Source organism: Gasterosteus aculeatus, chromosome X (assembly GCF_964276395.1).
Source record: "Gasterosteus aculeatus chromosome X, fGasAcu3.hap1.1, whole genome shotgun sequence".
Taxonomy (NCBI): domain Eukaryota; kingdom Metazoa; phylum Chordata; class Actinopteri; order Perciformes; family Gasterosteidae; genus Gasterosteus; species Gasterosteus aculeatus.
The window spans coordinates 13,126,664-13,138,828 of record NC_135698.1 but is presented as its reverse complement, the minus strand read 5'-3'; the positions used below and the strand labels follow the sequence as shown (position 1 = coordinate 13,138,828).

General features: G+C 42.3%; 1 protein-coding gene across 1 annotated transcript; it reads left to right on the top strand.

The window, feature by feature from the left end:
• The first annotated feature begins 10,433 nt into the window (after positions 1 to 10,433).
• LOC120809755 (Ras-related and estrogen-regulated growth inhibitor-like protein) lies at positions 10,434 to 11,962 on the top strand. Its single transcript, XM_040163791.2, has 4 exons — positions 10,434 to 10,584; positions 10,667 to 10,720; positions 10,803 to 10,870; positions 10,981 to 11,962. The coding sequence occupies exons 1-4, from the start codon at positions 10,536 to 10,538 to the stop codon at positions 11,404 to 11,406; spliced, it is 597 nt and encodes a 198-aa protein (XP_040019725.1). The 5' UTR covers positions 10,434 to 10,535; the 3' UTR covers positions 11,407 to 11,962.
• The last annotated feature ends 203 nt before the right edge of the window (positions 11,963 to 12,165 follow it).

The window sequence follows — 12,165 nt, the reverse complement described above, 5'->3', positions numbered from 1 at the left end:
AACTTAGTCAATCAGCAGAATATTAAGTGCAAATTGTTAGTACTTTGCAAGTAAGCAAAAAAGCAGAATACAGTTTCCGACCCTTATCTTTTATTTCTATCAACAAAGAACATATATTATATCTATATTGCGATCATGTGGTAGTTATTCAACATAATTGCATAACATAGATTTTGTCCTTTCATAGTAAACCAGAGGACCTTAAACGGTCTCCCGCTAGAACAACCAATAAAAAGGAGAAATGTTCACCGCGTGATTTAACAGTCCACTGTGATTCAGGGACGCCCTCTCATTCCGGGCTTTTGGCATCTGTCCAAACGTGTCCAAAGCAAAATGGTCATCAATCACAGACGCTCTCTCCCTCTCGACCGGCACACACTCCCACACAGAAATCCTCCCTATGCTTTTTGCAGGCAGCTTACGTTCAGGCAGCGAAACGCTGACCGTCTGGCTGACGGTTTTTAAAATCCCTCTCAGCGCTGACGTGCTGAAGTAAGTAAACATTGGAAGTCTTGCGAGAAATGTAAATCTAGTGTGGTCTGAGCCACATGTCACTTTCAAATTGTTTAAAGAACCGAGAATTTAAGATTGCTTTAAATTCCATGTAACCTGCAACAGGAGAGTGGACGCTGAAGGCGGTAATGCTTGGGCGCTAAAGGCACATGCGCGGGTTGTTTTTAGTGGCTCTGCCCGATCAGAACTGTAGCCAAGTCGTGGCTGGTTGGCCGGCTGCTGTGGAAGAACAAACGCACAGCTGCAGATGTTGCCACGTCAAGTTTGAATTTGTGGTTGAGGTTTCAGTTGTAGAGACTGACACCCAAACTGCTCATGACAGCTGCAGGTAACAAAAAGACGAGGAGAGAAAAGGCCCTGGTCCTTTTATTGGAGGTGGAACCCCGTCTGTGACAAAAAGGTGTAGCCAACCGAGAAAAACGACAGTACTGTTTGTATCTTTAGCATACTAGATAGATAGAAGGTCCTTCAGCGGGGCCTCTAGCATCAGCAGGCCCGACACGCACAGACACACATCTGGCTCTGCCGCTGCCTTCAACCTGCTGTGGAGACGCTCGGGCGCGGCGTGGAGAAGCTCAGTGCCCGGCAGCTGCGTCTGTCTGTTCTTCTTCCTGCTGGGATCAGAGCTTTTTTTTCCTCGCTGGAGGGCTGTAGCGCTGGGCCCGCCGGAGGGAGAGGAGACACGGGAGAAACAGAAGCAGTCTATCGGTGGTACTCTGAAACATCGGTTAAAGTCCCTTATGGTAGCTGAATACTTTATACAGTGCTATTGTTGCAATAAGTTAGAAGTCTGAGGTAAAATAATAGTAGAACAGAGAACACATTGCAGAAATGTGTGTGTGTGTGTGTGTATGTGTGCGTGAGTGATTGCAGCACTGTTGACATACAGTAAACGTGCACTGACATTAGTCAGGTAGCAACAGGCAGTGGGCCAGGAATGCATGAATGGAAAACCCTGCAGACTATTGTTCTGCACTTCTGTAAAAAACGGCTATTTACAGGATTTCACTGTGAAAAAGAAGCCCAGCGTGTCTGCTGGGAGAAAGTGGGAAATGGGAGAAGTCAAAGGCATAACTGGGAGTACGAACAATGCTGCGGTGTGGCGAGTTTTCCTGTTTAAAATTTTGAAGAAAGCAGGCCTGCACTACCTGTTATTTCACACGACCAAATAAACATCAAGTCAGCTGCAAATTTTCCCAGAATTTTGTTTGATAAAAAGCATTTTAACCAGTTCTAAAGTATATGTATATTTGCCGTTGAATCATAACAGAAATGACTTCATTGAAAAGCACAACACAAAGGAATTTCGTTGGTCTTATTTGAGTGTGTTTACGTGTTAAGGCCTTCAATGTAAAGTATTTGCATAATTACATTTTTATCACAGTCAGTGTTGGGAATGCAGAGACCTTTTTTTTGTGTTATTAATTCCCTTATGAACTAGAAATACACTTTCTTTTCTTATCACAGATCCAGTGTGTAAAAGAGCCATAAACCATTACCTTCACAAAAGGAACACTGTCTCTTATCTTTCATTCTTCACCGCACTTTTGGTCCCACACAGGGTTCCACCTCCAGTCAAAGGCGCAGGACAGTCTGTCTTTGTCTGTTAGTCACAGCTGTCAAGAGTAGTTTCTGCCTCAACAACCGAAGCCTGGAACACAAATTCAAACTTGACATTGAATGAGAACATCCTCAGCTCTTTCTTTATTCAAATAACTGAGCACATTGCAATTTGAAGTTTTTGTATTTTTTGTATTTTTCCCCCCAAAAAATCCGCATCCGTCGCTAAATCTCTGCATCCATCCAAAACATCTTCAGCCTTTCTCCTGAGCGGCGGTTGCTATGGAAATGGAGGATGCGGGCAGCCGGGACAGCGCAGAGGGACTTTCAGTGGGACAGTCGTGAGTTTATCAACAGCTTTAATTGGAAATGCTATTGCTTTAGCTTCTCAAATAAAATAGGTCACAGAATTCGTCCATGACTGAAGTCAGTCTGTATTTGTACAAAATGATGACATCTTTCCCAGAATAAAGAACACATTTTCCTATGAAAATGCTTTGTGTCACGAAGGTCGTGCTTTGACGAGGCCATGCATTTGTTACAGAAGCGTGATAAGCAGATAAATGCTGTCGGCTAAACTCAACTAACGTCATCCAATGCCAATATTAAGTATCCCCATCAATCCCTTCACTATCAGCAATTATTAACCTGAAGACAAGGTCCAACTTATCCACACACAAAAAGAACCCTGTTATACAGATATCTCATTGCCAAGCAGCCTCGGACTGAAGCTAGTTCTTCAGGAATGGCACTGCATGTTCAAACAGCGAGAGCGTCCTCTTTAGCTCTGAGCCCAAAGCGGTCTCTGTCAGGCAGATGCCGAGCCGGTCTGGCCCTGTGCGCTGCATCATTCAGACGTGCAGCGCTGCTGAGCTGGAATTTCCCCTGGAGGGAGTGGCCTCTACAGAGAAAGGCATTTACTTAAAACTCACGCAGATACCGCTGTTGGGACTTCACCGTGTTGGGGAAACCAAGAGAGAGGCCCACATGGAAAAAGAAAACGCCTGGTACATGAAACGGCCCATCTGGCGTCAGAAGTATCACCTGAGTGTGTGATTTGGTTGGAGCCACAACACCGGTGCAGACCGTCACACTGCGCCTTTCCATTGATGCAGGGGGGAACAACTCTGGTACCCGAAAACCAACCGGGTGACAGTCCTAAACTCAGTGGATGACTGTCGACGAACACCTGCATCCTGAACGAAAGATGGATCATCTGGAGAAAAGAAAGTAGACATTTACTGTTTTTCACCACAGCCACTCAAGAACCAGTTTGCTGTTTAACCCGCCAACAGAGTGCGTTATTCTCCTCCGTCATCGGTTGAATAACTACGCTGATGAAAGACGACCAGCCAAGAGGTCACTGTTTATTCGGTAACCATGAGTATTAATTTGAATGTGAGCATTTAAGTGTTTATTTTCCGGACCACTGAGACCAGTTCACTGCTGTGAATATTTAATTCTTACTGCAGTGTGTAATAACGTTACCCCACAGCTCTAGCATTTGTTGGATCAGCCGCATTGAGTGAAGTGAGGCGAGTGAGTGAAACGAAGAGAGCAATTATTTGTGATTTATTTGTGCGTATGTGTTGTAACACAACACATACGTTTTTTATGGTCAGTACCGGATTAAAACCTTTACTGTTTACTACTGTAAATGTGAAATAGTACAACTTTAGAGATCAATATCAATATAATGAACACAACACTGCCCCTGCATGATTCCCCACAGTACAAAGAATAATATGGTGGAAATCTCCCTTCCAATAGGGAGAGTAATGAAGTTTTTAGACTCTTTTCGAGTAAGTGGCTACTAATATTTCGTACAAACATCTAGTTGCTTGAAGTCACTTGCAGTGACCAGAATTGAAATAACACCTCAAAGTCAATGTTCTCCTCTGATATAAGTGTAGATCTTAAGGGGCACATAAATACTGCATGGACCAAAGGACAGTGAAATGGCATTTCAATGGGGAGCTACTAAAATGTCAGGCGGGCCCTTTTTTTTTTTTATTGTGTCCTGTCTAAAAATAGTGCTACTGTCTGTTCTAGATGTTCAACCATTTCATGCCGCTGCTCTGCTGTCTATTTTTACTCCAATATCAACAGAAAGGGCATGTTGTGGTTTTAAAATAGAATACCGTCTGCGGCTAAATCAGGATTTTTATCTGCTATTCACCTAAATCCCGTGATAATAAAACCACATTGGAGTCGCAGAAAAGTCCCCCCGGCCGGCCTGCCAAGCTGGTATTCTCAGAAGCACAGCTTTGTTGACACCGGCCCGACCTGCTTCATGGGAGCGACACAAGAATGTGTTCATGTGTTCGTAGGGAGGAGAAATACAAAGCTGCTAGAACCAAAGAGTCCGATGGCATTCAAACAAAAGAGTGAGCGACAAAGAAGCACCGAGGGCCGGCTGAGCATGGGAGTGCACAGAAAAAAAGTTTAGAGTTACAAGTGGGGTGAGATGGAAAACAACGGCAGGACAGAATAGACGCCTCGAGGAACCGTCGAAAGGACATTTCAGTTGGGATTTGACTGGATTGTTTTTTTTTCCACATCAGGCATATTTGTCTGTCAAAACAATATTTGCAAACAGGAACAACTTGCTCCCAAAGCGAAAAAAAAGAACCCACAGACTTGAGCCACCATGAGGTCATGAAGTGACTGCAGTGGGACTGTTGACAAATGTTTGAGCCTTCATGACCTTTTCAGACAACGTTTTTTAGCTTTGTTACTACGTGATCCAGAAATATACAAATGTCCCCTGAAAACACGGTGAAGTTTTTTGTCAGGGAACAATCCCATGTTTGCTATACAAATGTGCGGTGTCACAAGGCCGAGGGCAAACAGATCCAGCCCCAGCGCTCAGAGGAAGTTAAATGCGTATCATAACATTATTGTACACTGCAGAATAGCTTAAGCGGCACATGTCTCTGGATCATTTTATTACCACACCGAATTACCACCGTTGAGCCTGAACTCTTTTTGCAGGCAACACTTGCACAGTCAACGTGTTTCTTTTAATTTCATTGTGGTTTTCATGTATTCACTAAACAAATCAGAAACATTTGCCAGATATGTTGGACATGTTCACACGAGAAAATTGTCACCGTGGTGAATAACAAAGTAGAATAATGTAACAATTAAATTAACAATGGAATATAAAATTATCTAAAATAAGAACTGAAATACAAAATGAGGAAGAGGAAGTCAGCGGGGCAGTTGGGCTCTGCTGATGAGCCCGACGGGAAGAAGCGGTTTGTGGTGCACAAGGTCTTGTTTCTGATGGACCTCAGCCTCCTGCCAGATGGATCCCAAACAATGGCCCTTCAAGAGCGTAGGGTTGAGGGCGAAAAGCTTTTAGTGCGAGAAGTATACGTTTTGTCATGTGACTTCTTACCACAGGCCTATAATCCCTTTAATTAAAGCCTTCTTTCTGTGGTTCAGCTTCAACTGGCAAGTGCGGAGGAAAATACACATGAATTAAACGTTGCTATTCTGCACTTAAGGGGAAGTTTAAGCAAAGCTTTGTTTAAAATGAGTGGAGTCATTTTAAATAGAGCAGTAACCAGAAGCAGTAACCGGCACATACTGTACCTCCGCATTGGGGATGTATTTTTTGAAAAGAACAAAACAACCCTTGGTAACAGCAAAGCAGACTCCCATCCCTTCACTTCACTGATCTTGATTGAGGGAAAGATTTTATTTGCTGACATTTTGATGGTCAACGTTTGACATGTTGAAGAGCTGACTAATTGGACTCCACATCCAAAAGGCTCACTGTCACTGGGGGCTGTCCAGTTAAGATGATTTCATGCATCTAAAGAGATAATTCACTTCCACATTTTGCTCAGCACAGCAAAAGATATTCATGTGACTTTCCTGGAGCCAGTGGCACCGCTAGTATCGGCGCAGCGGCAGCTTCAGAAATGTGATACAACATACAGGCCAAACAGACCAAAACGAGAACTGTGCACGGACCCTCCATCCGGAGCAACATTATAATTGATAAGCTGATAAGCTGTAAACCAATGTTAGAACACTGTTGAGCTTATGGGGATTTCAGACCATAACGCAGGTTATTTTCTACGAACAACCCCGTACGCATTACAGAGGACCGTTTTCCATTGAAATCGAAAAGAAAAGTTGAGTTGAGTCATAAAATTAATGTTCAAACATTTTAGTTCTTCCCAACTTCTAACAGCCTTATGTGATTGACCATCATGCTTTTAGGTGAAATGACGTTAAAGATATAGTGAATGTTTTGCTAAACAGCTTGCATTGTTTTCTCTGTGATTATATCTCTCAAAAAGTGGTTTAGGTGTAGAAAACATTGAGCAGCACTCTCGCCCTGGGGCCCAAAGTGAGAGGAAACATGGGGGAGATGGCGAGGACATTATGTGCAATTCTGAAGCACCTCCAGAGACCATTACAAACCACTTACCGTGTTTACACCATGAAATATTCAGACAGCACTTTTCACAGTAAGCACACAACTCCTCAAATGTAACAAAACTAGAAAGCAACATGTAAACAAACGGCCACTTGACAAACTCAGCCGCAGTGGGACAGCTGCCTGTGGAATACATTTTTTAAATGTATTTTATTAAGGCTTTTGGCAAATTAGTGTCATTACTGTATGTTCATGCTATTAAATCTCATCTTTAATATGATGATATCTGCTCGGAAGAAAAACTCAAATGTGTTACATTTTCAATCAGAAACACATTGTTGATGCTTTTACGTTCTTTATTACCCGGAGCTCTATGTATTGTTTTGGAGAGGCCTCTTTTCTCGTCTTCTGCTGCCAGTGCTGGCATGAGGAGAGGAAGAATTATTCCAGTCTCTGTATACTGAGGATAGTGTGCCCTGGTCTTTTTCCTCATCCTGTAATTCTGACAGTAAGAGCCTGAAAGCTTCCTTCCTGTCTGGGAAATGACACGCTAATGGCCTGCTCGTCCCTCTTCTCTAGTCCGGCATTGCAGCTGTCTAATGAGAGCATTACTGTTTAAGTAGCTGCTGATGACGGATGCCTTGAGTTTTATCAGCTGCAAGCGACTGATTAACTCTGAAGAAATTATCCTTTTTCTTTGGACTGAAATCGCAAATCGGCGTTTGTCTGCAGATTACCAAGTATAGATTTCTGTTTTGCGTCCTTTAGTGATGCCGATATCCTCACTCCAAATCACATTATGTGCACCTATTAAAAGATGTTTTTAGGCTCGCAGACAGCGTCTTTCTGTGTGTTGGACGCTCTGTCCAGCACTTTGGTCCAGACTGAAAATCTCTCAAATAGTTTCTTATTTCCATGACATTTTTACAGACATTCATAGTTTGCAGAAGATGAATCCAACAGACGTTTGAGCCACTATTGTGCCTCAGTGCAACATCACAAAATTGCTAGCATGGCCGGAGACCTGGTCTTTAACATCACCGATTTATTGGCCCCCTTGTGATGTAGAAGCGCTGTAGTAGTGAACACATGAACACATGTAGCTCCCCTCATCACAAACCATTTAAAAGGTCATTCAGCTTCTTTTGGGGGTTTTATGGCTTGCAGTTGAATGGTTTGGCAAGCAGCCCTTTTTAGCAATACCTCTCTGAGAGACTCACAGGACAGTTCTTGCTTAGCAGCAGACAGAAACAGTTAACAACTGGTGAACATAGGGGAGCGTTTAGCAGTTTAAGATCCAAATATTTCCCTTAACGGTTGTGGGAGACCAAAGAAGAACCAAAAAGAGGTTAAACTTTCATCGCATGACTACAAACACAACGTCAAACCTTTTACACATTTGAGAAGTTTCAAGAGCTGCTCTGCTACAGACAAAATAACACACCTGTAAGTCGAGCAGAGACAACTATAAACACTTTAACACCACATTGGGCTTCATGTGTGTGTCTGACATAAACGTGTCCATTGGCTGCAAACATATCTCTGTGTAATGACAAGTGAATGCAATGATGCATGGAGTACACACACACACACACACACACACACACATATATATATATATATCCACACATGCCGTGATATTCCAACCAGAATAATACAGGTAAGAACTCTTCAGCTCTGAAAAATATATTTTACCAGCAACTTAGAGTATAACACCCTTAGATGTAATGCTTTAATTGCACATCTCTGGCAGCCTCAGTTCAGTTGAGTTTTATCCTTTTCCTTTTAGAGTGGCACATTTCAAACAGAATTGCAAATGAATTGTAAATTTAAATACGGCCTGACAGACGTCTTTAATGAAAGGAGGATAGTTTTTTCCTTTATTGCACTCCTCAAACAGGGAAACATACAGTGAGAGCAAGATAAATCCCTCAGAGGATTTATTTGCATAAGCGCACACAGCCAAAGCAGCTTCCTGGGAAACACCTTCTGATAAAAAAAAGACCTTGTTGGTAGTACATTAGTACTGTAGCGCTGGGTTTTGCAGAGGTTTGTGTCTTTGCTCCTCTAATAAATAGTAAAAATGTGCATTTCAATGTATTAATAAATATGTTTGATGGTAACGGTAACACCTACAGTAATACCAGAGTCCTTTGAAATGATTAAACCCCCATATTTCTTACACATTGAAGTCACTGAAGGATGTAGATGAATTATGGAACATGACCAATTCGCTTAATTAAATCCTTAAAATTCTACTTTTTAAACTCTTGTTTGATGTTGCATGATTCACTTCATGTCGATGATTGCATTATGCAAATAGTTTGACAGTTTGAGGAAGTTTAAGTTTAGTTTGCTGACACAAAAGTGTGAGTGCCGTCATCACATCACAGACACATTAACTGTGAATAAATGAATGAACAATTTTCTTCCTCTTGCTGAGGGAAATATAATACAACCAGTGAAAAATAGTTTTCTCTAAAGCTAAAACTCTTGTGTTTTATTGTAGACACAAAAGGTTTACAGATACAAAAAAACTGAATAAAAATCCCTCTGCTTTGGTCACAGGTCTATCTCACCACTCAGCAGCTGCACAGTATGAATTTTCATGAATGTGGCACCTTCGGTGGCCAGCGAACTTAATGTGCTTCTGATTCCTGTGATGAATCTTACACACGTCACGATGCTAAAAGGTCAAAGCACTACAAAACATTGGAACTTCATCATACATGACATTCACACTCACAGCCACGTCCTTTTCCACACTTTTGGGGTTATGTATATTACAGTATGTTTTTGTGAAAATTATATTATGATTCACAGTTAACGCACCAATAAACGGGAGTACAGGGCAATTACTTAAAATATATGTTTAGACATTTCTAACATGCTAAATAATTAGTGATCACGTTATTTTATGACACAATGAACGTTGCATTGTTTGCAGTAGTAAAAAAACTCTGAGGGTAAAGCTCAAGCTGTTCCACAACTTAAGAGATATGAAAAGATATGAATGGTTTCTGTGATCTGGTTTTTCCTGCTGAAGCTGAAATAAGTGACAATACAGCAATAACAAAAATGGAGATAAATAAAATAAAAATGAGTAAAGTTGCATCTTAAAGGGTAGTTTACACAGAATATTATAACTAGGCACAATTTGTACTACTGGCACATTAGAAGCCAGGTTACTGGGGAAAATCTGATTAAAAAAGGAAAGTGTAGCCCACAGCAGAGCAAGTCAAGCTGGAAAGGATAAGGGCCAATCTCTCTCTCTATCCGTCACACACACACACACACACACACACACACACACACACACACACACACACACACACACACACACACACACACACACACACACACACACACACACACACACACACACACACACACACACACACACACAGTATCTGCTCAGCCAATCAGTGTTTAGACGGCTTACTGGTCTTTCCTGAAGCGAAATCTGTTTGTGGGACACAACTATTGAATTCTAGCTCCCTCTTGCGGCTGTTATTGAAACTTTGACTTCAAAATAAGCAACAACTAATTCTATTGTGATACACATGAGGTATTTTAATTGAATAAGCATAGTAAAACGTTCGACTGAATTTTTACAGCCTCTTACTGAAAAACTTGTGTTATATCATCAGTTGTGGTGGAAGCGTTGCTTATTAAACCAGATATACGAAGGTGTAGAAATACGTATTTACAAGTAAAAGCCCCACAATAAAAATGTTACCTTAAAGAAAAAATATATATATACATAAGCAAAATGTGGCATGAAAAAAGCCGTGAATGTGATATTAAGTCTTGGCCATGACTGCTGCATATCGGGTAGCTAATTGAGGTGCAGCTATTTGATATACTAATGTCCTGAAGCCAGCCACGTTCATGTGTCCTTCTATTTTTTTCTTTCTTCTTCCGTTCACCTGCAGCGAGTTTATGCGCGTGCGCGTCACCACGTGACAGTAATAATTGCTGCATTGTTTTCTGCCCCCGCCCACCTGTGAGTCCTATAAGACAGGCTCCCGCAGCCCCGACGCGGCACGCTGCCGTCCCGCGGAAAATGGACGCGAACATTGTCGTTATGGGGACAGAAAGCGTCGGGAAGTCAGGTAAAAAGAACACGCCTGTAGCGGATGAATCGTTCTCCGTCTTCCCGATTCTGACATTTGTCAATTACTGTTGTTTTTGCAGCGATCACGGTGCGTCTTTTGACTCGGAGATTCATCGGCGAGTATGGAGATATTGGTACGTCTGTTTTTACTGACATCGATGCAACGTCGTATTCTACCTACTATAACTTTGCACTAACTGAACTTTCGTCTTGCAGAATCCATCTACAGTCACAGTTTAGGGAGGGAGTTAACCCTCAATATTTGGGATTCTCCTTATTCTGAGGTGAAGAAAGATTTTATTTCTTAATGATTGAAGAGAATAAAGTAGCCTAAAATGCAATAACCCTAAAGTGTTTGGGTTCATTTATATTTTTATTTACTCTGATTTTGCAGGATTTGTCCGTGGAGACCTCGCTCTTTGAGAAGAAGGTCCAATGGGCAGACGGCTATGTTCTTGTCTACAGCATCTGCGACCGGGCCAGTTTCAACTCCGTCAGCAGGCTCATTGAGACCATCAAGTCCACCAAAGACTACGTGGGCGCAGACAAGGGGCCCATCGCCATCGTGGGTAACAAGAGGGACCTGCACCACAGGCGGACAGTGCTCAGCGAGGAGGGCCGCCTGCTGGCTCGCAACACGGACTGCCACTTCTACGAAGTGTCTGCAGCCGAGGACTACCACAGCGTGCGCACGGTGTTCCACGGGCTGGTGGACAGGATGAAGGACGCCAAGCTGACCTCAAAGAGACCTCTGGGGTTCAGGGGCATAGTGAGGACCATGTCGGCGGTGTTTACCAGGAGGCGGACGGACTCCTTTTAGTGAGGCCACGACAGAAGAGGTGGGAGATTTTGTGCAAATCTTCAAAAGAGCGGTTACACGTTGTGTTGGACTGGATGGATTACGATCTGTGAGAAATAGCCGGGTTACTGGGCCAAAGGTAACAAGGAGGTCTCCTGAGGTGGAGATACTTCAGATGTTGCCGCCGTTTTGAACACTTGACTTAAAAGTGGGTTTAACTGCACTTCAAGTGACAGGAGACTCATGAAATAACTCCTTCGTTAGACAGATACCTGATGTATGAGATAATTAAGTTTGAATGGAAATAATATCCACAAAAAGTGCCCTTTTATTCATAATGGCCGAAGACTGTAAAAGGAAGCTCAGAACTGGAATGTTTGTACCACTGGAAAATGACTGAAAAGTTCCCTTTGCAATCGGGTAATTCTTGTATTAAAACATTTGTGTTACGGTCTAAGCGCTTTAGAGCATCACCCCAAAGCGTTCTCTACATTTAAGAGCGCTCATATTTTGACTTTATTTATGATTCAAAAATTGAAATGTAGTTTCTCTTTTGTAAATAAAGCATAAAATGTGATTTGTGTTCCGGTGAAATGTTCTTTTGCAATAACATGATTACTAATTGAGGCAAGGTCCTCAAAGTGGGACTTCGGATCAATATAGCTGTGTTTTTGTAGGAGTGAAGTTCTGCTCAAGGGCACTAGAGCATAATGAATGCTGGTTTCTTCACTTATCGTATGATCCCACAGCACATTTCTGTGTTTGTTTTGACACCGCTAC